The sequence below is a fragment of the Ailuropoda melanoleuca genome, chromosome 17, assembly GCF_002007445.2.
Source record: "Ailuropoda melanoleuca isolate Jingjing chromosome 17, ASM200744v2, whole genome shotgun sequence".
Taxonomy (NCBI): domain Eukaryota; kingdom Metazoa; phylum Chordata; class Mammalia; order Carnivora; family Ursidae; genus Ailuropoda; species Ailuropoda melanoleuca.
This window is the reverse complement of record NC_048234.1, coordinates 30,184,978-30,212,467: the sequence shown is the minus strand read 5'-3', so window position 1 is coordinate 30,212,467 and position 27,490 is coordinate 30,184,978. Positions and strand designations below refer to the sequence as shown.

Below are 27,490 nucleotides of genomic sequence, written 5' to 3'. Positions count from 1 at the left end.
TTCATTTTCCCTTCTGTTACACATTGAATTAATGCTTTTATTGAACGGTCTGTGGTAACTCCTAGTTCTGAAGTCCTGGGAGGACAGAACTAATTCAATGCTCATTAGTGTGTACAACCAGTTTAAATGATTTGTTCATCACACATTCCCTTTTTCTTGTCCAGATTGAATCAGGTTTGATCATTAGGAATCTCTTTAATCTTTCATTTCCTTGGACAAACTTCTACAATTAGAAGTGTTTCTAGTCCTGTTTTACTTCATCTTTCAAACTAATAAAGAATGGCAAGTTTAATATACTCTTTTCTAAAGTAGGCACATTAGGGGAAATAACTCTATGCTATTGTGCATAGACGTAGTGAAGTTAATTTCATCCCTTCAAAATAGAATGTTAATTCCCAGGCATCCGGTTGCTGGAACAGATGGTTTTACTCCTCTCCATCTATTGCCTATACAAGCTAAAGAAATGCGTGTCTTTGTAATATTTCCTATTCTTCCAATGGCAACAAACAAAAACATGTTAATAAAAAAAAAACACAACTGTGATGGTAGAATAGATTTAAAGCAGTGGGGAATTCGGTTGGCGTCACTGAGAACAGAATTGTCAGCATGGGAAAAGATACATATGTAAAACTAATGGGGGTAAATAAATTCTGTAGATTTGCTTTCAAATTGGATATATCTGTATAAACTCATGGTATATTTTATACATAAAAATGCACATTTCCAACTCAGTTCACTACCAAGGCCTAAAGACTAATCCAATAATAGTGAGAATCTCAGCACTCATATTGTGGTCTCTAAATATCAATTTAATAAAAAAGGGTTGGGGGGGCGCCTGGATGGCTTAGTCAGTTAAGTGTCTGCCTTCGGCTCAGGTCATGATCCCAGGGGCCTGGGATGGAGCCCTGCATTGGGCTCTCTGCTCAGCAGTGAGTCGGCTTCTCCTTCTCCCTCTATGATCTCACCCACTTTCGAGCTCTCTCAGATAAATCAAATCCTTTAAAAAATTAAATTCAAAATTTTAGAAAGAGGGGAACGAGGGGTCTCCGGAGAAATACTTGATTCCACGTCTGGCACAGGAACTACACCAGATGAGTATGGAACAGCTCATCATCCCACAGGAAAAGAACACTGGGGTCATGTCAGAAGGACCTAGGAGCCAACTTGACGGGCTCTCACTGACCAAAGATGGGGCACCTTCAGCAAGAACAAGGTTTATAACATTGATGAAGTAAAGCACATGAAATATATTTATACCCATGCATTTGTAATGAAACTTAAAAAAAAAAAAAACCCACACCAAACTTACTGGTAGCTTTCGGTGAACGCCAGGAAAATAACCTCTGATAAATGAAAGAACCGTAGGAACTATACCTCATGATGCCAAATAATGGACGGGTAATCCCTCTCTATGAAAGCATTCCAGCCATGTAAGTGAAGGAGGGATCACAGGAAGAGAAGATCGCTATTTTGCAAACCCGAACGAAGACCCGAAGGACCTACTCGAAAGCAGCGGCTACGATGACAAAGCAGCACACTGGCCCTGCTGGGGAAGCACGCACGCCAACGAGGTAACGGGCAGTCTTGTCCTCACCCTCTCAGAAATACATTTGAACTTGAATCTGACCGAGCCTTTACCTCCCTCTTCCTCCCTAGCAAGTTAGTGACAACATCAGGAACACAGCATGCTAAAGGACCCCATGAAAAGGCAATCAGCCAAATCTAGACCACACCATGCTCTAAATAATCTCGATTCTTCGGCCAAAAATTTCCAAAATGGAGGTAAGCTATAGAATCAAAGAAATTTAAGAGAAATACCAACCCGTCACAAGCTATGAGCCTTATTGGATCTTGACTCAAACAAATTACAAAGCAAAAACTTATGAGACAATAGGGAAAATTTGAAACACACGGGGTATTTGATAATATAAAGAAATTATCATTAATTTCTGATAAGTGATACTGATATGATGATTGTATTGTGGGGAAAAAAATGACCCTTATCTTACAGAGATGATACTCAAGGATGAAATGAAGTGTAGGAATTGCTTTAAGATCATCAAGTAGACGGGCCATAAGTGAACAAATATTGGCCTTGAGTTGATCAGTACTGAAGTTGGTGATGGGGACACGGTGTTCATTATAGTATTCTCTCAACTTTTGCTTTCAATTTCCAAAAAGTTTCGGTAATGTTTGCAGTGAAAGCTGGGGAAATAGGGATCAGATGTGATCCTCAACCTGGAATTTCGACCTGGAATTTAGGAGTGCGTAAAGCGACAGGGACATAAGTTTCTGATCAAGTACGAGGAAGTGTTTTTGAACTAAATTGATCATTATGGGAAGAAAGGGCTATCTGGGGAGAGTATACTTCTGGTTAGTGAAAGTATACAAGGTAGGTATTGAACATGAGCTGAGGGCTTGCATGGAGTAATTTTTCTGATTCATTCCAATTTGGTGGTCTATGAACTCCCCCCCACCACCTGGCCCCGTATCTTCTTAAAGACCACCGGACTCAGAGTACTAATTGCAAAAACAGGCCCAGCACTGGTCTCTGTGTGCTCGTGTAGGGAGTGTGCGTGGCTGTGAAGCAAAGGGGCCTGGGACTCAGTGCACAGGCATGAAAGAAAAATGAGAACAGGGATATAAAACATTTCGGCAGAACAGGAATGATCTAAAAACACATTTATGCAGCCCTGCTATGCTTAACTGACTACTGCTGAGAGTCCCGGTGAATTTCTTTGAGTTCCCTGAAAAATAAAAATGGTTTCTCTATCACTAGGTAGCAAACCCACACATCAGGCTTTAAAACACGAATTTAACTCGGTTTCCGGAGACCATGCAAAGAGATCGTTAAAAGAACTCAATCCTGTGCTACCTGGGCGTAATTTTCTTTTATTTCAGACATGCTAATTTAGTCTGTTTAGACCAGAACTTCCATCCCAGTAGGCTTTTTACAAGGGTCAAAATTCGACTCACCAGGAAACTAAAAAAGACCAACTGAAAAAGAAAAAAAAAAAAAAAAAAAAGGCTACATTTTTNATGTAGCCCTGCTATGCTTAACTGACTACTGCTGAGAGTCCCGGTGAATTTCTTTGAGTTCCCTGAAAAATAAAAATGGTTTCTCTATCACTAGGTAGCAAACCCAAACATCAGGCTTTAAAACACGAATTTAACTCGGTTTCCGGAAACCATGCAAAGAGATCGTTAAAAGAACTCAATCCTGTGCTACCTGGGCGTAATTTTCTTTTATTTCAGACGTGCTAATTTAGTCTGTTTAGACCAGAACTTCCATCCCAGTAGGCTTTTTACGAGGGTCAAAATTCGACTCACCAGGAAACTAAAAAAGACCAACTGAAAAAGAAAAAAAAAAAAAAAGGCTACATTTCTTCCAAGTAGTCGTTAAGACTATTCTGTAAATTTTGTACTAAAGATAGACTCCATCCAAACTGACTTTTTCTTAGCATAGAGCAAGAAATTATTTATCAGGTTCTTCTCCTTTTAATCAAGGAACGATTAATCCGTGAACGCATTCTTTCCTTGGTCCGCAACCTCTCCCATCAGGAAGAGCAGTTTCCATTATAACCAAATTTTGACTCTGACCTATGTGATTAAGTAATCAAATCCTCTTTCTGGAATTTCTAGGTTCAATCTACCTCTCTCCCTGTGATTTGCCCTCATCTGGTGTGCAGTGAGTCTCTCAGCGTGAACCATTTGCATATTGGATTATCTACTGCCAGCCTAGAATCCCATCCCTAGGCTGAGACGGTCTACCCCGGAGTTTCTCACACTTGAGAAACTGGAAAAATCACATTGATGTGCATTCTATTTGAAGACGGTTATTACTTTCTCTTCCCCAGGCAGCTGGGGCATTTTGATTCTTCTCATCCCTGCAATGCTAAGAATCATTTCTTTTACTCTACTGATTTCCGGGCCAAGTTCGCTGCTAACCAAAATTAAGGAAAAACAGCATTCCAGATGCCTCAGATAATTGTAGCATTTGACTGCTCGACACACGACATTTGAAGGCATCATCATCTTTTAGGAAGAGCCAACTCAGTCCCATGAATTTGGAAAATTTCAGATGAGGGCTGAACCACTGACCCTCTCCTCACTTTCTAGCAACATTTATTGAGTACTTACTAAGAGAATCCTACTTACTGGCAGAGAGATGAGTAAAATAAGCCAAAAGCGTGCTTTAATCACTGGAATGAGCCCTACCACAGGGTGAAAAGTAAATGAGAAATGAGGAATTCAGAGAAACTGTTTGATAAAAGAATCTGTCTTCAACCTGTTAAGAAGACAACCACAGATTAAGTGAGCTCAAGGGTCGGTTGCTCTCCGCTCCCTAACAGAAAATGAGTTACTAATTAAAGAAAAGGTTTGACTAAAATCTTGATAAACACAACTTTGTTGACAGACCCTTCATCACGTTAGAGTGGGGCCCAAGGGACCAGACTACCCACGTATTTTCACTCTTTGGAAAAAAAAGCTGAGAAGATAAATGACTAGTATGGACTAAGTTCTAGCTTGCTCAAGGAAATTCATCAAGATTGTCATAATTTGCACCTGGCAAGAAGGAACAGTATCTGAGAAATAATTTCTTTTTTCAAGTGGATCATCAGTTACTGGCCTCTTCTAGAAGTACTTTGACTAGTTAATTATAGGTTAACTTCATATTCCTAACATAGTGACTTCCATCGCAGCCATCACAGGGGACAGTGAAATCACATGAAGCCCTCACACAATAAGCAAGCAGTAAAGCTCTGCTACGGCACTTTGAGCAGCCTACCAACAACTCATTAAGCCAAGGAAAATAATCCAAATTTCTACCCATAAAATGTTCCACTTATTCTTCATTAAAGGAGGCAACTTCATTAAAGTGGCCAACTTATTTACCATTTTATCCTTGATGTTGGGAATATTCTAAGTGCTGGGAAGAAAGTACATCTCTGCTAAATATGAATGAATGAATGAATGAATGAATGAATGAATGAATGAATATCTGCCTAACGAGAACTTTGATTCAGCTGGATTTTCCAGTTTGTAAAACAAATATGGACCATACTGGGGATTGAGGTTGCTTTTGGGGAGGGAATACTTAAGAGTATTCTTCTTTGGTATTAATTTATTTGTCCGGCGAACACAAAGTTCTAATCAAGCTGGAGCTATTCTTCAACCCAGCCACTTGTGTGCCTGGCCCCCTCAACACCCTTGTCTGGCATCTGGGAACTTGGATTTGGGTAGAGTTCTCACCATTCCTTCATCAAAATGTTTCATTGTGCCTAAAGTATTTATGCAAACAACATGGACTATGCTAAATACCTTCTGAAAACATAGAACTTGGGTACGTGGGAGGCACTGAGTATCTATACAACTACCCCCAATAAAAACCCTGAACATGAGTGCCTAATGAGTTTCCTTGGTAGGCAACATTTCACACATCGTGTCACAATTCATCGCTGGAGCAATTAAGTGCTTCCTGTATGACTCCACTGAAATAAGTCTCTTGGAAGCTTAAGCTTGGTTTCCTCTGGACTTTGCTCCATGTGGCTTTTCTTTTTGCTGATTCTGTGTTGTACCCTTTCACTGAAATAAATTACAGCCATGAGTGTGACTATATGCTGAAACACTTGAGTCTTCCTCATGAATCACCAAACCTGGGGTGGTCTTGGGGACCCCCCAACACAGGGCACATACTAAATCTGAAGTAGTAATGAAACCAAGCCATGGTACGTAACACTTGGGAACTCAGGGCATGGGTTTGAGCTGTAAATCAAGACACGGGCCCATGGGTGGTGTGTGGTCTCCCTTGACCCAGGATCCAGTTGAATTTGCCACGTGGAACTAGAGGAATAAACTCAAGAAAATCTATCTAGTCCAGATTTCTCATTTTTTCAGACGGGCTAAGGTTGATCTAAAATACCTGTCTACAGGTCACAGGCTAGTTAGAAAAAAATCTTAGTATATCAAAATCATGCCTAAGGCCTCACTAGCTCCTACCCGTACATCATTTGTTGCTTGGCTGGAGTCTGTCCTTTCTCAGAAGACCTCCTGTTAGCATCGAGATGTGCCACATGGTTGCAGATTTGCACCATGTTGCATTTTCAATTAAACCCGCTAAATGGGGTGTTTTAAAAGGATGATTTCCAAGCTGCCAGGACAATAATGCCACAAACTCCACCAGATTTTATTAGAGTCAAATGACAGTATAAATCATTAGGAAAATGTGTGCCAACCACAGAAACAGCAATGTCTCAAACTCTTGGAGTCCTGAACCCCATCCAGTTGGCTGAGAACAAATCATGTGGCTTAAAATCATTTTTCACAATTACTATCCCAGCTAGTTCATCGTTTTGGGCAGATCTGCCCCACATGCATAGCCGAACTCAGCTAATTTTCACTCTGCTGATCGACAAATATAATCCCCCCCCCAAAAAACCACCCCGAGAGCTTTCACGAAATCTTGAGGTACTGCATCCAAAAGTGAGCCCATTTATTAGAGCCTGGCTTGAAAAATGCATATTAAACAGGCCGCCCTCTACTCATCACAGAAAATTCTACTGTGCTAAGATGATGCGTTCAGAACATCAGTTACACCAACCACTAGAGTTTGAGAGTCAAAGAGCAAGATTTCACGAGCCCTTCCTTACTTTTCTCTTTTGCACTGAGCTTGCCTTTCATAAGGCAGGAACCAAAAAAAAAAAAAAAAAATTATTTTCTATGGGCTTGTCTAAAATCATTATTAGTTCTTTATTCTTTTCTTTTCAAATTATTAGTTCCGTAAGTTAGACAAGAGATATCGTACAACACTATATCAACTTCTTTACACAAAAAAATATTTACATGACTAAAATGAACAAAAGACCTTTTCTATCAAAATTAACTTTTCATCCAAGTTTCATTTCCAGGCGGTCTTCTGGGGACTCTTCGTCAAGAGCCCCACCATTGAATTCTACCCATGAATGGGTTTTAGGATGATTTCAAATAATGTTAATCTGCCGCAAATCGAATACCCTCCCCACAAAGAGAAGCATCTGCCTGCAAAGGGGCTCCCCCATGTTCTTCAAATTCAGCACCTGCACTAATTCTGTAGGGGGTGAAGGGATGCTATTCGGACCGAGCTCACAAGGGGCTTCTCAACAGTATCATGTCCTATTCCTTAGTTTGGGAATGGGTGGATAGGCATTTGTGGTATTCTTTACAGTTTCTGTATATCTGAAATATTTTACAAGAAGTTAAAAAAATATTTAACCCCTGGGCTGGCATTTCCAGACTCTTGAGGAGGGACCTTACTTAGCCTTGCTGTCTCTGGAGACCCACCGCATTTTCTTTAGTAGGATCAAAACGATCCATTTTACCAGCTGGTACATTAAAACTATTTCTGGGATGCCTGGGTGGCTCCGTGGGTCCAATGTCTGCCTTTGGCTCACGTCATGATCCCGGGGTCCTAGGATCGAGCCCCACATCGGGCTCTCTGTTCAGCAGGGAGCCTGCTTCTCCCTCTTCCTGACGCTCCCACTGCTTGTGCTTTCAACCTCTCTCTGTCTCTGATAAATAAATAAAATATTTTATAAATAAATAAATAAAAACACTTCTGTTACACTGAGTTCCCAAAGACTTGGCCAAATCTTCACGACCTTTCCTGTCAGATAACCTTTGTTCGTAGAGCACCTTGAAAGAATATATAAGCCAAGAGTATTTTCAATCAGTGCAAGCAAAGTAAAAATATCTTCTCATATTAAAGCTGCCAGCTTCCCAAATAGAAAATAATATAAAAAAAAAAAGGTTGAAGATCAAGAAAAAACAAGGTAGATTGACCAAGTGTGCTTTAAAATGTCCCTAGGGGCGCCTGGGTGGCACAACGGTTAAGCGTCTGCCTTCGGCTCAGGGCGTGATCCCGGCGTTATGGGANTCCCAAATAGAAAATAATATAAAAAAAAAAGGTTGAAGATGAAGAAAAAACAAGGTAGATTGACCAAGTGTGCTTTAAAATGTCCCCTAAGCTTTAAAACTCCTCCTTACCCCAGCTGATGATGGGGTAAAAACTCATATTTGAGGTAGGGTAGACCAAAGGGGTCTCAAAGGGGTCCCAGGACCCTAACATCAGCATAGACTGGGAACCTGTTAGAAATGTAAATACCCAGACCTGGGTTGGAGGGTGGTGGTGAGAGAGGTGGGCAGCAATCCCTCCCTGCAGAAATTCTAACCCCTGCCAGTGTGCGAACCATGCATGTNCCTAAGCTTTAAAACTCCTCCTTACCCCAGCTGATGATGGGGTAAAAACTCGTATTTGAGGTAGGGTAGACCAAAGGGGTCTCAAAGGGGTCCCAGGACCCTAACATCAGCATAGACTGGGAACCTGTTAGAAATGTAAATACCCAGACCTGGGTTTGGAGGGTGGTGGTGAGAGAGGTGGGCAGCAATCCCTCCCTGCAGAAATTCTAACCCCTGCCAGTGTGCGAACCATGCATGTCAAGGTTGGAAGTCCAGCCTCTGGGGTCAGAGTCACTGGGTTTGAATACCAGGGCTTGTCCTTGGAAAATAGGGTGACTTTGGACAAGTTACTTAATTTGTCTCTTAATTTCCTCCGCCATAAAATGAGGGCAGTACCAGTCCCTAGCTCACCGGAACGTTGGCGGTAAGATGATACATGTAAAGGTTTGGCAACATGCTTGACACATGCTATGCGCTCAATAAATGTAAGCGATGATTTTCTCTACTACGAAGATCATCACAGATTTGCTTTTAGTTCATTTTACTCAACTATCGATGTGATTACATTTATTGAGCATCTATTACATACCAGACTCACAGCACCGAGTAACACAGCACCCTTACCTAACTGCTCTCTTCCCAGTCCTGAGTTGGTGCCGAAGAAATCCCACCACTTACGCCACACCCCCCAAAACATCCAGAATCTCTGAAGGGCCCCAAGCTTGGATAGGTTTTAAAAAGCAACTCAGGAGATTTTAGCTTCTTCCGACCTGCAAGCAAGAATTACAGCCCAAAGCCCAAGGAACAGAGGCTGGATGTATGTACATGATCCCAGAGAAACTTCTGGAAGGAGTCCTTTGCCTAGCAAACTATCGTCTGTGCTTATATATTCCTCTCCTGCTTTACTGACCTTCTTAGGAAGCACAAATCGTGTTTGCCAGTCAAAGAGTAGGTACAGAAGGAAGTCTGTCGATGGATCAAGAATGAGTGCTGTTTGTAGGACTGCGCCCTCCCGACTCCGGGAAGCCTGACAGTGTTTCCGGACAGAAGAGTAATTACACGGCCATCGTCTCCTCCATAACCAAGTCCTGTAGATGCAGTGGTACATTTCCCTGGACAAATTGCCCAAGCCCCAAGGCCAGACCTAATGGTTTCACACACCGGTTTCCAAAGGGAGGAGCAACAGGGGCAAAGCTTTTAAATTAATTAAAAGAGACACTCAGGCACACTTCATGCCATTCTTTAATCTCCACTCTCCTGTGATAAATACATAACGACAGGCCCGGGCCCAGGCTAATGAGTTGAAGGCAGGACCCTATGGAGACTCACCAAGGAGCCCTCAGAAACGCGGCAGCAGGGCCCGGGGCTCAGAGAAAGGAAGCAGCAAATCGGCACCTGGCCTCAGCTGGGTCACTGATGTGTCGCCAGAACACTCTGAAGAGTTCCCCCTGGACATATGATCCCCCTCTTCCTCGACCAGCAGCCGTTTAAACAGCAGACAAGAGGAAGCAACATGTATTGCATTAAAAGGTCAGAGAGTAGTAACAGTTAAGATTTACTGACGGTTTTCTGGTGTCAGAAAAGGCATTGTGCTAAAAGGCTTCTCAGGCAGTACTTCATCTAAGTGTGGTGACCAGCTTCCCAAGCATTCCTCACACCTCCTGCCATACACACCCTCACCATCCAGTCCCCTCACACACGGAATCACAGCTGGCACATGTGACCGGTTTAGAAAATTCCGGAAGAAACGGTCTGTGACTTCTGAGCATAGATGATAAAAGACATCAGCACCTCTAACATGATCTCTTGGATCACTTGCCCTGGAGGAAGCCAGCGCCATCTCAAGAGGACACTCAGGCCACCCTGCGGTGTAGCCACTTCCTAGGCCCCTTGCAAGTGAATCCTCCAGCTGCCGCCAAGCCTCGGAGTCACCTAGATCAAGCCCCAGACACCCCAGAAAGAGAAGTTGTCATTGCCGGGCCCTGTCTGAATGTCTGAGCCACAGAACCCAGGAGATAACTGTCTTCAAAACGAAGTTCTGTGATTTGTTACACAGAGAGAGCTAACCGATACATAAAAACCAGATACTCTTATTTTCCAGTTGAGGTGAGTTAAAGTGATTCACTCATGGGCACAGTAAGTGAAGCAATGGGGATCTGCGTCCAGGCTGGCAGATCTGAAGTTCTCACTCTCATTCTGTCCTCTTACTCCCGACAGATGAACATAAGGTGTGTAACCGACTTCCCATCCCTTTTGTTAAGGGAAAAGCAACTACTTAACGGGGAGCTCTGAAACACTTTCATTGTTCTAAGATACTCTGTTCCTCCACCATGGTACCCACACCATTCTGCCTCGAATTTTAGCCATTTCTCTATGGATAGATGTTCCTGGAGGGTTGGAACAGGGGGTCTTTCTTCTGATAGTGCTGGTAAATAGCAGAAGGGTGGGGACAGGAGGCCGGGTCAGTCCCACAGACACCATCAACCTGCCTCAAAGTTTGGCAGCTCTGCTCTTCCACTTTCAGGCTGGGTGATTTTAGGCCCGTTGTCTAAATTTCAGCAGCTACCGATACCTCACTCTTAAAACAACCAATATCATAGCCACACTTTTGTTCACACTGTGTTACACAAACATACTCAAAGCATTAAGCACATCTGCCTGGCACACAGCAAGTGGCTCTGTAAAAATGGGACCTATCTGAATTATCAAATAGGTGTCGCAAAGCACCCACCATGTTACGTGCCGGAGCAAAAGCTCTTCCCTCAGCCTTTTCTCACATGGGAAGGAAAGGTCCAAAGAAATAGCAATGGTTCTCAGGGAGTGAAGAGATCTCGCTCTACAGGCTGGCCAGCACGCTAATGCCCTGGCCATGGTTCCTACCAGAGCCCAGGCTGCCCTTCTGGAGTGATGAGAGGGTCAGCGAAAGCTGCCCTACACGTCCACCATCCAGTGGGACAGGTGCAAACTGCAGTCTGGCTCTTTCTTGCAAAAAGAAATGGAAGGCAAGGCGGGTCACGCTCTCCCTCGCCTGCTGAACAGAGGTGGAGAGGGATCTCGCTTCCATCCTATCTCTTAATCCCATTACACTCTTATCATTTTGTCAGCGCAGACAAAGCTGCGTAGGTCCTGCCAACACTCATTCTAATGCCTTCCCAGGCGGTACACTCCTCCTTGGTCTAGGAGCCAATGAGCTGTCAAGTGTCTTACCGTCCCCTCAGGTGATTTCTACTCAAAGGTTGATTTAGAGTCCCACCTCCCTTTGAATTTACAGCTCTCTCGCTCTCTTTTTGTTACGCCTGAAAGAGTTATCTATATAAAATTCTCTTTGGGTCCAAAATGTGTCCACAACCTGCCACTTCTTGGTAAGACTGAGAAAAGGGAAACTGGGGGAGAAGCTGGCCACTTACACCCATTCGAAATAAGCACAAATTCCTGGCATTGCGAGGTGCTGGGTCAGGTTCTCCAGGGGATAGAAGTGACCCCATGCCTTGCGCCCAGTGTAACAGAGGAGTAGGATTAAAATATTGACAGCTACGAAACAGAGCCAAGGGAAGGATGCTGTGCATAGCAGACAGAGGGCCCAGGACAGCCGAGGAAGGAAAGAGCAGACAGGTGAGGACAAGGGAGACTTCAAACAGTGGGCCTCGGGTGTGGGTCCTGAAGAATGGGCAGGTGCCCGCTAAGGCCGTGGTGAAGGGCAGGAAGAGCACCCCCCGCAGGCAGAGGAATGAAAGGGACGAAGGCAAGAAAGCTTAAGATGGGTTCGCACAATGCTATGGATCGGCTGGAAGCAGAGACAGGACTGCAAAAAATAAAACAGATGAGGGGAAAACCCCCCTGGCAATAATGAGCAGTAAAGACTTGTAGATTACCAAACACACCGGAGACATGGGGATTTCACGAAGAAGTAACATAGTTCTCCGTGATCACGACCATAAAACTCCGAGACTAGAGAAACAGATTTTCAAAGGAGGCAATGTCAGGGGGGACAGGTGGACTGCTCTTCCCCCACACTTAATTCCCCTCCCTGAAAGTTTTTGCGTTAACCACCAAACACTCACTTTCCAGCTAGTTTTGTCCTTACTTTATTTTTTATTTTTTTATTATTTTTTAAAGATTTTATTTATTTATTCGACAGAGATAGAGACAGCCAGAGAGAGAGGGAACACAAGCAGNCTTTATTTTTTATTTTTTTATTATTTTTTAAAGATTTTATTTATTTATTCGACAGAGATAGAGACAGCCAGAGAGAGAGGGAACACAAGCAGGGGGAGTGGGAGAGGAAGAAGCAGGCTCATAGCTGAAGAGCCTGATGTGGGGCTCGATCCCATAACGCCGGGATCACGCCTTGAGCCGAAGGCAGACGCTTAACCGCTGTGCCGCCCAGGCGCCCCTGTCCTTACTTTAAAAAATTATTTTCCGTAGTTTTTAAAAACGACGACCTCCAGTGAGCAGGCGCATATTACATGATGTAAGTCAGGACTCTGTTACTTATCGGCAGGGTCATTTCAATGATTTCCAAAAGCCAGTATCCACTACCCAGACTGGTTTCTAGGCGGAGGATATGTACATCAGAGACAAACAGGATTACTGATAGGTCTCAGGGTGTCTGAGCCTCAGTATATTTTTCTATCCTCTGGCTCAGATTTAGAAAGCCACACGGAGTAAGCTCTCAAACAGAAATTCTCTAAGTCCCAAATCCCTTCTCTTTCTCCTTAGAACCAAAGAGCTCAGTTCCAAAAAATTCCAGAAAACAGCCCAGGTCATCAAGCAGTCTCATATGGTGGGTCCCTGGTCACTGCGTCTGTGTCCTCCCAGACCCCAAAGATGTCCCCTGTACGACACTGCCCCAGGGAGGCCTCCTTACCATATACCACATGCTTGGCCACTTGGGATCGTTGAAGTAAGTCGGCTGGGCACGACTGAAGTCATAATCCCTCTTTGTCCGTTTTTTTACCACTTGCTGTTGGATCCACTCCACCTGCCAAGAAGAAGGACATTTGGTGAGTGTTCAAGCTCCACCAGGGTTAGCACAACATAAACGACAGTCGGAGGCCAGTCCCCACCCTGGGCCAATGCTGTTCAAGTCAGAGACTTCACGCCGGCCACGCATGCTGAGTCCAGGGGCTCCGAGTCTCTGGAAACCTAGTTCCCCCTTATTTTCAATGCAGGTCGGCTCTCTAGTCCTTAATGACAGGTCATCCCTATCTCTCAACCACATGCTAACTTCTTAGCTTCTTCGGAAAGCCTATTTTACTCACGATTTATTGCAAATTGATTGCGTTCATTTTTATACTCATTTTTCGCCCTTACCATCTATGAAGGGTCAGCAAACTTGTTCTATAAAGGTCCGGATCATAAATATTTTAGGCTTTGCTGGTCATAGGATCTCTGCTGCCACTTCTCCTGCTGCTGCCGTATACCACAGACACACAGAAACAAACAGGTAGGACTGTGTTCCAGTAATATCTTATGTAGAGAAACCATCAGCAGCCTGGATGCGGCCCACGGGCCAGAGTTTATGACCTTTGCCTTATACTACACATTAATTTTTTTAATGTTCTGGGATTACACAGCAAATTTAAAAATAATCCTGGGATCAAATGCTCTAGGATCACAATTTCTTTTTTTTAAAGAAATGGCTTTTTACAACATAGTGTGGTGCAAACAGCAATATTTGGGCAATCAGAAAACCAAATCCCTAAGACCTGTCTCTGGCACAAAATTGGAGAAATCACTCAATTGCCTGAGCCAAAGGCTCCAGGCCAGCTTGAATTCAAACATACCACCCTTGAGAAAGTCTGAACAGTTAGCCACAACTTTGGCTTAAATAAAGCAACTGAGAACTTCTGAGTTTAATACAGAATTGTAACCTAAATGTTAGGGCTACATATGGGGGTGTTTTTTTAAAAGCAGGTCATCATTATGGCAACATAAAACTAAGCATATTTTGTTTTTTGTTTTTAAGATTTTATTTATTTCTTTGACAGAGACACAGAGCACAAGCAGGGGGAGCGGCAGGCAGAGAAAGAAGTAGGATCCCTGCTGAGCAGGGAGCCCGACTCGGGACTCGATCTCAGGACCCTGAGGTCATGACCTGAGCAGAAGGCAGCTGCTTAACCGACTGAGCCACCCAGGCGCCCCAAGCATGTGCTACTTTGACTGGGGCATCTGAAATGCAGTCAGCCCTGGCGGCATTCTACAATTTGTTCCTAAGCTCTCCTTTGTTCGCTCTCTCCCACTATTTTAGTTCTGTTCTACCACTTATCCCGACACTCCACAAAGGGATTAAAAATTGAGGGGAAGGAGACTTTGTAGTCCACTAGTGATTCCACATCCATCCATTCAGTAAAAACCTCCAAACCACTTTTTCCTACTTGATTAAAGATCGCTGGAGGAGAGGGGCTACAAGGTACTGATTGACAGGCTCAAAATGCACTGCTATCCACGAGGTACTAAGGCCAAAAGCCAAACTAATAAATTTCTCTGATTCTCATATCGGGAAATACATTCAACAAGACTACTGGTATGCAAAGACGAATTTAAATAGCGAATTCCTAGAATCAGAACGGAAGGATTGCACGTAGAATCGTGTAGTCACAATTTTCACAAACGCTCTAATTAATAGAGTGATAGGTGTGTCATTCATTTTTTTATGAAGTAGAGAACTGTGGAACACTTGCTACATCTTTCTCGGTAAAATGTTAAGTCCTTCAAAGCCAGAGACTATTTCCTGATTCTCATATCTGGAAATACATTCAACAAGACTACTGGTATGCAAGACGAATTTAAATAGCGAATTCCTAGTGACAGCACTAACAAGGCAAACGGAATTACATTGCCTCCTAAGTAAATAGAAAATCCATTTATGATTACGATCACAGCTAAGCATCATATATGTGCCTTCTGTGACAGGTAATGTAGGCAAAATTATCAGTACAGAAAAAAAGCCAATAAATGAAAAATAATCTTCTAGAAAACGAACGGTGTTTCTGCTCCTGTTTTAATTAACGTAAACTAAGTGACTCTCCGGCACTGAATCATTCCCCACCCCGCCACCCCCAACACACAGACCTGTGCACACTGGAGAGAAGGATTGTGGATCTTTCTTTGAATTATTGGACAATGGTTGTCAGGGAAGCTAAGAGGGGTCCTGTGTTTTTCTTTGACTCGAGAGACTGCTCTTTAGAAATCACACCGAAACTGATGTGGCATTAGAAATGCGTGTAAATTTTGTTTTAATGAAGAGGGTCATTTTTAAGTGGCCGGGTTTCTAAAAACACAAGGGAGGAATCAATTTCCTTCTCCATCAAAGCGGGGCCGCAAGCACGGGCATGTATGCGCTTTTTCTATGTCCAGGAAACGTTTTCATCTCTTCATTTCAAATAATCTTGCTAAGAAAGGAGTTTCATTCACCCACTTATCCATTCAATAAGCATTAAGTGTCTATTCTGCACCAGACATGGTGCTGGGAATATAAAGATGAGTAAAAATAGTCTCTGGCTTTGAAGGACTTACATTTTACCGAGAAAGATGTAGCAAGTGTTCCACAGTTCTCCACTTCGTAAAAAATGAATGACACACCTATCACTCTATTAATTAGAGCGTTTGTGAAAATTGTGACTACGCGATTCTACGTGCAATCCTTCCGTTCCTGTCCGCGGCGTAGCCCAGTCAGGATGAAAGCACTGCATGTTTGCACGCTTGGTAAAAGAAGCCTGCAGATCTGTTTAGATGGAACTCTTTCCAAACTAATCCTATACTGGCAGCGGCTTTTCCTAACGGAGCCTCTAAAAATTCTGAACTGCCACCTAGATGTGTACCTAAGCGAGAAAGCGTCAAATCCCCCAGTGGGTCTCACACAGATTGCGAGAGCGCAGAACGAGTCTACGCTGGGGTGGGGGGCGCGTCGTGGTGGATCACGGTTTCTACAACAACACAGTAAGCCTGCGCTTCCCCTGAGCACACACATACACACAGACAAATGTGGGATAAGTATGTGAGAAAACCAAGTGACAGCCATTTTCCTAGATGAACTACAGGTACGAAAATAGAACCAAATATCTTACGGAATAGCATCCCTTCTGTAATTTTACCAAACAAAAGTGCTTAGTTACAGGCTTGGTGGCTAGAAGGTGGCACTGCTTGCTGGCATCTAGACTTGACTACAAGTCACTCTGTCTGATCACAGGGCTGAAATAGTCAAGAAAAGTACAGTGGGGTTTTTTGTGTGTGTTTTTTTGGTTTTTTGTTTTATTTAATTTTTTTTTTTTAGTATCAGATATCATGTATTTTGTCTTGGTGCTTTAGGAGTATATAACCCTACATTTTTTGGAAAGTGGGAAAAGCACCTCTTGGATCGGAAGATTTCTATGACTGGAAAGACTAGATTTATATTTTTAAGCCATTATCCATATGGCTGTCCTTGAGCCCTTTAAGAAAAAGCTCGGAGGTAATGCATTACCCAGATTTCGCTTTTTGCCAAGAAGCCGCAATGCATAGAAAAGATGCTTAGAAATTCATTTCCATAAAACTAGGGCCAGCCCAGGAAAAAAGGAAAACTGTATGCTTTCCCCCACTGGTTTAACTTCTGAAGGTTCTATTTCTTGTATATTAAGGAACTACAGTTAATCCAGACTATAAAAACCACAGGACCTTTGAAGTCATCAGTGTATCCTCCATTAACTTCAACACATGTGCGCTCCATGGTTTTAAGGACGCTCCCTCCCTCTACCAATACAGCTCCCCTCCCTTTATGGTCCAAGCGAACAGTGGGCATCCGCCTCGCCAGAATCTTTGTCAAAAGATGTTCTCTTTCTTCAGATTTCACGTGTCAAGCAAAGCACATCAAGTGATCATTCTGGGAAACCTAGCCCACCCCCCCCCAACTATCTCAGTTGAACTCATATCTCATTAATTTGCAATTTAACAACTTTCGGAGATAGGATAAACAAGAAGTTATATGAATACATATTATGTAAGTTATTATATAACTATGCTCGGAAAACAAACTATGATAACACAAGAAAGACAAATATGGCGCAGCATCACTCATATGTGGACTCTTAAAAAAAAAAAAAAAAAAGAAAGAAAAGCCAGACTTTTAGAAATAGCAGAAAAGTGATTACCAGAGGCTGAGGGGTGGGAGAGACAGGGATAGGTTGGTAAAAGAGTAAAATTTTCAACTGGAAGATGAGTAATGTCTCAGGATCTAATGTATGAATGAAGAGTGACTGTAATGGTGATGATAGTTGGTAACACTGTATCATATAATTGAAATTTGCTAAGAAAGAACTTAAATATTCTCACCAAAAAAAATACATATATATGTATATGTCTACATACACATATACATATATACACATATATGGTGATGAATATTAATTAAGTGGATGGAGAAAATCCTTACATCATATATATATGATCATATAATCACTCCTACATACACTTCAAATATCTTACAATTTTCTATGTTGATGATACCTCAATAAAGCTGAAATTTAAAAAATACATAAATGTCTCACTTTAAAATGTGTCTTGCAGTAGGGAGAAATTAGATATTAAAATATATTAAAACTAATGATTAAAATATATACTGGTAACAAATATCAACAGATTTTAATGGAATGGAAAGTCAAGAAGTTGACCCCAAATATATGAAAATAGAGTATATGATAAGGGTGCTATCCTAAATCATGTGGGGGAAAAACAGATTACTTCATAAGTGATGTTGAAACAACCACCAACTGAGGAAAAAATAAAATTGAAATCATGCGAACATCTTACATCAGGGCCAATTCCAAATGAATGATATTTAAATGTAAAAGTAAACAAATAAAACCACAGACGTACCCTGAGAAATATGGGAGATTTTAAAAAAATAATAATCTTCGAGTAGAAGATGCTTGCCCAAGTTTAAAGCAAATCAAAAAAGTGATTTAGAAAAAGTGATACATTTAACAAGATACAAAATAAATTTGGCATGGCAAAAAAACTTCAAAAGCAAGGCAGGTGACAAACAGGAAATGTCTCCAGCTCCTACTACAGACAAAAGGTGATTAATATACAAAGAGTTTCTACAATCAATGAGAGAAGAATTCAGTAGGAACACAGCCAAAGATAGGAGTACAGTAATATCTGAAAAGACAAATAGGGAAACTTTCTAGCTGCTACTACAGACAAAAGGCTATTTCCATCATATATAAAGAGTTTCTGCAATCAATAAGACAGAAATTCAGTAGGAAAACAAGCAAAGGATAGGAGTACAATAATCTCTGAAAAGATAAAGTTCCTTAAACATATAAAAATATTCCTAACCTCATGCAGATAAAGACAAAAGTAAATGAAAACTACATCAAGATACCACTTTTTCACCTTTCAGATATAAACAATATAAAGAGATAACATCCTATTAGTGAGGGCATGATACAACAATCATTCTCATATAATGATAATGGGAATGTAAATCTGTCCAGCTCTTTGGAGCATAATTGGACAATACCTAAAAAAAATTCTACAACAAGTCATTCTACTTTTAGGAATTTATCCTACATATTTACTTACACATGTAAATATGCAAGGCTATTTCCTGAAGCACTCTTAGTAATAACTGCAAGTTGTGAACAACCTGAACGTATACTGATAGACATTAACAGACAATGACATAGCAATACAATGGAGTACAACACAACCATAAAAGAGAATGTAACTGACTATGTTACGTACTGACAGAGAACAGTCTCCGCGATACAACTTGAAATGAAAGGAAAAGAAAGACACAGTCTATAAAGAACACTATGATCTCTACATTTCTTTGGTGATGACACATAAAGCCCCCCATATAGGATGGAAACCTTTACTACATGCCCTTTAATACTTCGTTATCTTTGAACTACATGAATAAGTTACCTATACAAACAATTTAAAATTTCTTTTAAGTTCATATGTTCCATTGGGGGCAATCTTCTCGGGTCCCCTCCCTCTTCAGGAGCTTTGCTTTGCTGCCCACCAAAAAAAGTTCTATTGGTTGATTACTATCCTATAGTCCAATGACCTCAAATGTGACCAAATGTGTGAATTACAACCTATTTTTTGAAGAAATGAGAAAAATAGTATATAAGAAAACATCTCAGAAGGCTTTGTATAATGTTTTAACATGGTGAGTGTTGAGAAAATAGGGATAAATAACAAAAAGAAGCGGTTAGAATTCGGGGAAATTGGTTTATACTGTTAGATCTGCCACCAGCCACCTGCGTGACCTTAAAAAAAACCTTCGTGGACTCTCTTATCTGTAAAACGAGAGCAGACAGACAAAATATGCCCTCTATAGATAAAACTGCAAAGCTAGAAGGAGACTATATTCTCTTCTCTGATTTGACTGGGAATAAAAAGTTTGTGCTAAACGCAATAGAGGTACACAGGTGCTCCAGTTGATAAATGATCTCAAGTCATTCCGTGAAGATGTGAGATTAATATTTAGAAAGGAGTGTAGTAAATTATATTATTCCTTTCATGATCTGAGGAAGCAGTTGCCAGGAAATAAAATATAGAGGATTCCATATTTTGTATCCTTTTTTGAGTACCATTGATAAAATAGGGGAAAAAAAGAGCATGTACAGATTTCTCCCCTCCTTTTTCGTTTCTGACTTGGAAAACAAAATACACAGAGCTGCCTTGATTAAAATATATATATATATATATATATATATATATGAAGTGCATGATGCCTGTGTACTTGTTCACTGTGGAAGAGAAGGGTCAATGAAGTCACTCCCAAACCCTAAAATCTGAAGCCAACATATCCCAAAAGTTTTCTAAAACTCTGATCCAGAAATCAGAGTTAACTAGTGAAAGAATCAAAGAATCTAGTAAAAGTATGTGTTTAGATGAGGGTATGGTGGTCTTTAAACCTTACTCCAGTTAGTAACTAACTGGTAATTAGTGAGTTACTCAATATTGACACTGCTATTTCATTTGAGGCATACTTTAAAAAGAAAAAAAAACCACAATTGTTTGGAGTCTGCTTTTTTCAGATAGCTACTTGTAAACAAAATAAGCATTACTATTTATTTGATGGAGGATTTTACTGGATGTGCTTGAGATAGGAACTTTGAATCCTATTTAATGACTGCAAACACCAGAGGCTTATGCTAGAGAACCATCTAGCCAGGAATACGAGGAATCACACCATTTCTGGAAGGTCATTGAGAACAAAGCCGAGAAAGAAATACTGCATATGCATTCAGAACAGTGTAATCGAACACAATACAGGCCCCAGTGAAAAACTTTGCCTGCTGGAACATTTTCTAATTAGTTGGCTTTCTCCAACAGAACCAAACTTTTAGAAGTGGGTCATCAATTTCACCGCACTCTTTGTTCAGCAGAAAACTCGTAGCATTACTGATCTAACCGCATTACTTACTTTCAGGGAATTCGAGTTCTCCTTCACCCCTTAAATGATTCCACTAATGTGCGCATGCTTCTAAACATTTAATTTCCTAACTGGTTCCTATTTTTTTCCTCCCCACTTCTGATAAGATGATATGTGAAAGGAAAATATAAATGTTGCATCCAATTAAAGCAATAAAATTTATTTCCACCCTCAAGGCCCTTTGTCTCTTCACTCCAAAAATATTATATAAAGTATCTACTATGCTGTGGGCACCGTTCTCGATGCTGTAGGATGGCACTGGACAAAATAACCAATTCCCCACCTTCGGGCAGTTTCCATCCTAGTGAAAGGTAGACCATAAAAATGTAAATAAATAAAAGAGCATGTAACAGACTTGTAAGGCACAAAAAGTAATTAACATACAGTGATGGAAATCGTGAAGGAGGGGGATATAGGTAAGGTGGTCCAGAAAGGCCTCTTTAATAGAATTATGAATAATAAGGACCCTTCCATATAAGGTCTCAAAAGAAAATATTACAGGCAACATGAGTCGTTAATGCAAAAGACTTGGAATGACCGGATGTCTGCATTTTTGTCTACAGCTCATCCATAGGCCACAGATGCCTATGGCGATCCCTCGGGGCCTAGGGGTGGGTATACCAGTAGTGCACTGCACCCTCCAATGGATAAAGAAAGAGGCTCTCTCACGTCATGGAAGCTGATTCCCAGACATCTGGTCAACTAGTTCTGGGCTCCTGGGTACCAAAAATACGATCTAGAAGTGACACAGGTTCAAGGTGGGCATGTCTCCAAAGACCCACCACCTTCTCAGCTGATGGGAACAAACTCAGCTGAAAGAAGGCTAACGAGATCCTCGGGAGGGGCCCCTCTTGCCCACATCCATGGATGGTACCCTTGTGATGCTCACCACTATAAACTGGTCCAGTGAGGGGCATTAGGGCAGATCCTGACTTTTTAGTTGTACAGTAAAATATCACAAGTTCAATGTCATCTAAACAGCAGAGAAACTATTAAACGATTTCTAGGACAGAAAGGGTCTCAAGTACAAAGCATTGAAGCACAATGCTATTTAGTGCGGGAGCAGGTTTAGAACATTACATTAGTATCAGAAGACCGAGTTACTTAACCTGGCGATTTCAGACATTATCAAAGACCACCTCTGCAACTCCGTGAAAAAGGACAGCGTGTCTGTCGGGCAAATCTTGCAAAACAAACTAACGTGTAAGTAGGCTACATTAAAAACAAAGTCATTATTTCTGGGGCTCTACGTAGAAAAATCTAGTGTGTGTTCTTCATATATGCAGCGGGTATTAGACCCTGCCTCAGATAGGCAGCGCAGAGTCCCGAGATGGGAAAGCACACCACCTGAGCTCTTGGCAGACTACCAATCATTAACCTGGCCACTCGGGGCAATCACAGAAATCCTGGGATTCTACATTTTCGTATGTAAAATGCTGTAAAATTGCTGAGAGACTCAAAGAGTAAGTCATACAAACGGGGGTTCTATAGGACTGAGTACTCTGTATTCTGATTGCATGTTTCCTCCCCCTTCCTTGGAGGAAAGGAACGAGGTCTCAGTGTCCCTAGTACCGAGGGCAATGTTTAGCAGTAGGCCCTCCATGAATAGTTGGAGATGGATGGACGATATTTTTACATTGCATTAACACATTTTTTTCAGTAGGTATATCTAAGTTTTCTAGTTATTAAGAAAACAGCAGGAAATTTGAAACTGGAGAGAGTACAAAAAAGGGTACCTGCTTAATCCTACCAAGTATACTAGGATATTTTGTTTTTCAACAATAGTTAAGATGGTAGCATGGGGATGATGATGCGACCAGGAATGAAGAGGATGTTAAGCTATTAATGAAGGATGTGTTCTTTCTATCTATAATTTCATATATTTTTAACGTACCATGGAACCCTTCTTGGTTTGACAACCATCCCCACCCCCAACTTGGAATCTACTGCTCTACTGACTTTGATCTTTTGAGGAGGGGTCGTTTCCCCACCTCCCCAGTCTAAAGCTCAGAAGCCACAAAAAACAGTGCCACAATTAAAATGGATAAACACAAAAGAATTAGGTAGTTGTTGACAAAGGCTGAGAACCTGTAACTTTACTGTGGATACCAGTCGTCATTCCATCACCTGCAAGAGCCAAGATTAAATAAAGTCGATGGAACCCACAGCGTTAGTGATACTTTCTCCCAGTGGTAAAGAGCATCTCCCACAGTTTAGTGGTCGAGGACTAGTCCATCATCAAAGCACAGAGCAAAGTGTGATTTTACAAGCATTTATGGGGGCGCCTGGGTGGCTTAATTGGTTGTGTCAGACTCTTGATTTTGGCTCAGCTCAAGATCTCAGGGTCAGGAGATCGAGCCCCGTCAGGCTCCATGCTCAGCAGGGAGTCTGCTTGAAGATTTATTCTCTCTCTCTCTCTCTCCACCCCCCCATCTGCCTCTGGCCCCTGCCCCTGCCTGCTCGATGGCTCGCTCTCACACACTCTGGCTCTCACTCTAATAAATTTACGGAGGGAGAAATATAAAGATCAAGGCAGTGACTAGAAACCAACTCAAAGATAAGCGAGAAAAGGTTCCAAACTGATAAGAAAATGATAAAAAAAGAAAGCTTGTTTTTAAACATTTAAATTTAAGGCTTTGCCCATCCTGGTTACTAGTAATAACAACCATCAGCAACAGTTTCTTGCCGACTTTCAATGACAATATATTTGTTTTACCTTTACCTTTCTAGGAAAGTTCATCTCAGAAGATTTCAGGTTCATTCCCCCATTGATGCGTCACTCTTTCGACATTCTTAAAATACCCTGAAGGCAAGATACTTATATCTGTCTCAAATGTAATGCACTTGTTTCTTGAGACAAGTTTAATTTGCCCTCTCAAAGAAAGAAAGAAAAAAAAAAAAAAGCTTCCTATTCCTAGTCATGCCAAAATGCTTTCCAATGGGTCAAAGAGAATTCAATTTCTATTAAAGTGTGTGTGTGTTTGCACAGATCTGCCCAGCACGTGGTGATGTGAGTTCATAGAGTACTTGCTGAATGGCAAGATTACATCAAAAGAATCTTGCATATTCTAACGCGGACTTCAGTTTCTTCTATTTTAAACTTCAGGACAATTAATTTAAGCAACGAGAGGAAATTTGAAAACAGTTTTGATTGCTTGAAAGTATTAAAAGGAAATAGAATTCTAAAGTATCTAAAATTAATCCTACTTGTCTGAACGCCACCTGGGGTTAAATTCACACTTTTGATTAAATGCAATCTTAATTCAGGGATTAAACTGGGACAGCACATAATTCCCTCCAGCTTCACTCTGGGATCAAGATTATCACTGCACTAAAAATACAGTGGCATGACTTCATTCTATATGTATTTATTTTCTGAATAATCACCGTCTAAGCAATTTGAAAGCCAAGGCAATGGAATAAAACCTATTCAACATGTCGAGTAAGTAATATCTCATTCTGTCCTCAGCACAGTTAAGTCGGAGACTTCTGAAAGACTGACAATTGTACCTTAAAACCAAGTGTTGATCACTTGATGGATTTTGGTTCTCTTCGACCAATCCTGCAACTCTGTGTATCAATCATTCATGATATTCCCAGACCCACATCTGCAGACTGGATGCCCTTGCCGTATCAAGTGAAAAAACAAAGACGGGCATTATTTTGTACAGAGTGGAGAAATTGTTCGATTCAGCTGAAATTAATAAAAAAAAAAAAGGCAAATTCTGGCCAAGGAAAGGGAATCATTCTCATTATTTCTCCATGCAGAGGACACGGGGTGATCTGCTCAATCTCAAAAATATGTCAGCATCTTGCTTCTTCATTCCATGGCTCTCAAACAATGATCATGAAAGTTCTATTCATATGGGGAGAAAGACTCGTCCCTAGTGACAAATTCAGCTCCACTGCACAGACTGTCTTACTCTCCTAGCTATTTAAATATAAATAACAATAGCACTTGTTCCTAAATTTCCACAGACCCTACTGCTTCGATTTGGAACACAGTGGAAAGATCTGAGTACGGGGTGGGAGGGTGAGTTCCCTAACTTCACAATCGGGTACCCGAAGTTTTCATTTCATCCATTTAGTTCTTTTTCTCAGGATGAGGCATTCTCAATATTCTGGTAGCTTCCGATTTTTAATCTTTCTCTTTAAATCTCTTCATTGTCAAGATTTCAAATCTCAGAAATGAAGAAAGTACCAATGGTTATGTTGGCGAGCTCTAGCTATGAATCAAATCGGGGGCTGGATTAAAAGTCAATGTCTTTTCTTCCTCCTGCTGCAGGCAGGTAAATATGCAATTTTAGGGGCAAATACATGAAGTCTGCCTAAGTGCTCTGTTCTCTCGAGGTTCATCTACAGTTTTTAAACCTAAAATGAGCTCAAAAATCCGTAAGTAGTATGAAGTCACCGGTGGGGAGAAGTCTGGATGAAGACCCCCACGGTGGGCCCCCCAAACAGCAGAGAGAAATGAGAAAGGTCCGTCTTTGGAGTGGGTCTCTGACTTGGGTTTCTATTATACTTTTTTTTTTTTTTTCCGGAACTCTAACCTTATACTTGGCAGGGAGGGCAGGGGTGTTTTGCAACGAAAACACTGGAATTGTGGCAGCTCTTAAACACCATCATCACCCTCTGAAATATTTAGCAAACAGCTACTTTGGTCAGGGTGGGGGAGAAGCATGCCTTTGAGCCTCGGGGAAAAACACGGTCCAAAATCCCTGGGCCAAACGGGAAAGGGATTGGCATATTCCCACCTAGATCCCGTTGCCTGAAGCAAACCAAATGTTTTCTCAATTTCAGCGCCGTCCCCTCACCTTCGAGACCACTGATGAGGCTTCCAGCAAGGTGGTACTTGACAAAAGCTGCAGGTCAGAGCCCATAAAAATCTGGAGCAGGAGGTGATGGGGGAGGGCACGGGCTGGGGGTTCCGCCTGGCCTCCGCGAAGGCCAGGCTGAGCCGGCTCCCAGCTGCCCGGTGGCCTGCTTGTCACAGCAGAGGAGTGCCAAGTCGCTCCAGCGGGCCTCCCTCTCCCTGCACTCGTAATTCATACCCACCACAGAACCTGACAGGAGCCCTGGGGCCGAGGCTTGAGGAAGGAGAGAAAAAACACATTTTCATCACTGTCATCGAACCTGACACATTTGCAGCAGGGAGACCCAGGAGCAGAGGCTCTCCCCCATCCGGCTTCCTTCTTTCCTGCTGTGTGTTTTGGATGGCTAGCCCCGGAGTCTGTTGTGTCAATGTTCATGGAAATGTGATGCATTTACCGCACCCGGGGGCTGTCAGCAGTTCTCCCTGGGCGCACCCCCCACCCCATCTCCAGCACTGCTGGGGCAGTGCTGCTGGAGCGGCGGCCGGCCTGGACCACGGTTCTCAGCAGCCCTACTGCGTCTTGGCTACTTGGGAAAGGGGCGTCCAAACGGGAGCACCTGCTAAGCTCGCTCCGGAGACTTCGCTCAGTGTCACACTTAGCGGCTCCGTGTCCGGGGGAGGGAAGGTAGAGGATGCAAAGCGATACTACGAGCCAGAGGGAGTTTGAGGATTATGCCTTGAGTTCGTGAAGGTCCGGGAGGGCGAGGGCAGCCTCAGCCTGTCTCCGAGCCCCACAGCGGCCTCGCTGCGCCTTGCCCACAGCAGGCTCTCAGGAAGGGTTTCCAGAAGGAATGACTGCATTAACTACTCCTACAGGAAAGGAATCATTGCTGGTCCAGCCCCACACATGTTAAGGGAAAGCAGAAAAGCAAGCTCTAGGTTGCTCTCACTGTGAAGAGGAGGGGAAATGATTTTATGTCATTTTCGGATCAAATTGGGCACAGGAGAAACCAATGAAGTGATCGTGGGCTGAGCTAAGGAATAAATCACATAGGTGGTGGTAGGCTTTTCCAGTCCTTTCATTTCCAATGCGTCTAGAAATCATTGGCTATGATGATATGGGAAGCACAACTATTTGACTTTTTGTTCACATTCTGTGCAAAATAAAGTCTACCTACTGTTTCTTTAATACCACCCAACTGTTCCAGGAAAAGATCATTTTACCAGTGGAGACCCTGAAGCACGGGGAAGTCAAGTCACAAGACAGTAAGGGACTGGAAACGACCCTGATTAAGTAAATCCACCCCCAGGTCTATTTCCATACAGCACAGCAGGTCCCTTCTGAAACATTCTCTCAGGGGATGGAACAGGTTGCGGGAGGCACATCTTTTTTCTCTCCCTTTGGGCCATCACATTTCTGTGCCTAGAGCTTAGTCAAAGCTGATCCCGTTACTATACCAGAAGCTTTCCTGGGTGAAGGGTGAGGGAAGGAGGGAAGAGAGGATAGAAAATGGAGTAATGCTGGAAATTTTATCGTCCACACAAGGAATTTTGCAGAGGTCTTCAATGACTCAGCTGGAAGCATTGTAAAATGGGTTAAAACATTCATTAAGTCCACAAATGACAGAAGAATTGTCTAATGAGTGAAAAATAAAAATCTGAATCAGGAAGAGAATTCTTAGCCCAACACTGGCAATGACAACAGAAATCCTTTTTCCCCTCAAGGGCATCTTCTGACTTGTAATTTAAGAGCGCATGAAGTTCAAGGTCTGAAAATTTCCCAAATTAAAACAAACAAACAAACAAAAAAACAACTCACTCATCGGGACTAAAATCTTTAGTTACCCAGCTGCTCTGAATTAAATGGAATTGACAAGATGAGACAAAGGGAGACACGGAGGTTACTGATTAAAAGTTGGGTCTCCAGAGTCCAAGGAGCCTGTGTTTGAGAATTCTTGCTCGTCCCCTGAAGAGCCGGCTAACCTCAGACAAGTTACTTAACCTCCGGACGTCAAATGGGGAAGGTAATTGAA

The 27,490-nt window shown here is 42.2% G+C and overlaps 1 protein-coding gene across 1 annotated transcript in view; it reads right to left on the bottom strand.

Annotated features, from left to right (window-relative positions):
- The window catches only part of PCSK5 (proprotein convertase subtilisin/kexin type 5), a 309,676-nt gene that overhangs the window by 211,880 nt on the left and 70,306 nt on the right, over window positions 1-27,490 (bottom strand). The window contains exon 3 of the mRNA XM_011231366.3: window positions 13,082-13,195. Coding sequence (XP_011229668.1) covers window positions 13,082-13,195 — 114 coding nt within the window. The remainder of the gene's footprint in view (window positions 1-13,081; window positions 13,196-27,490) is intronic.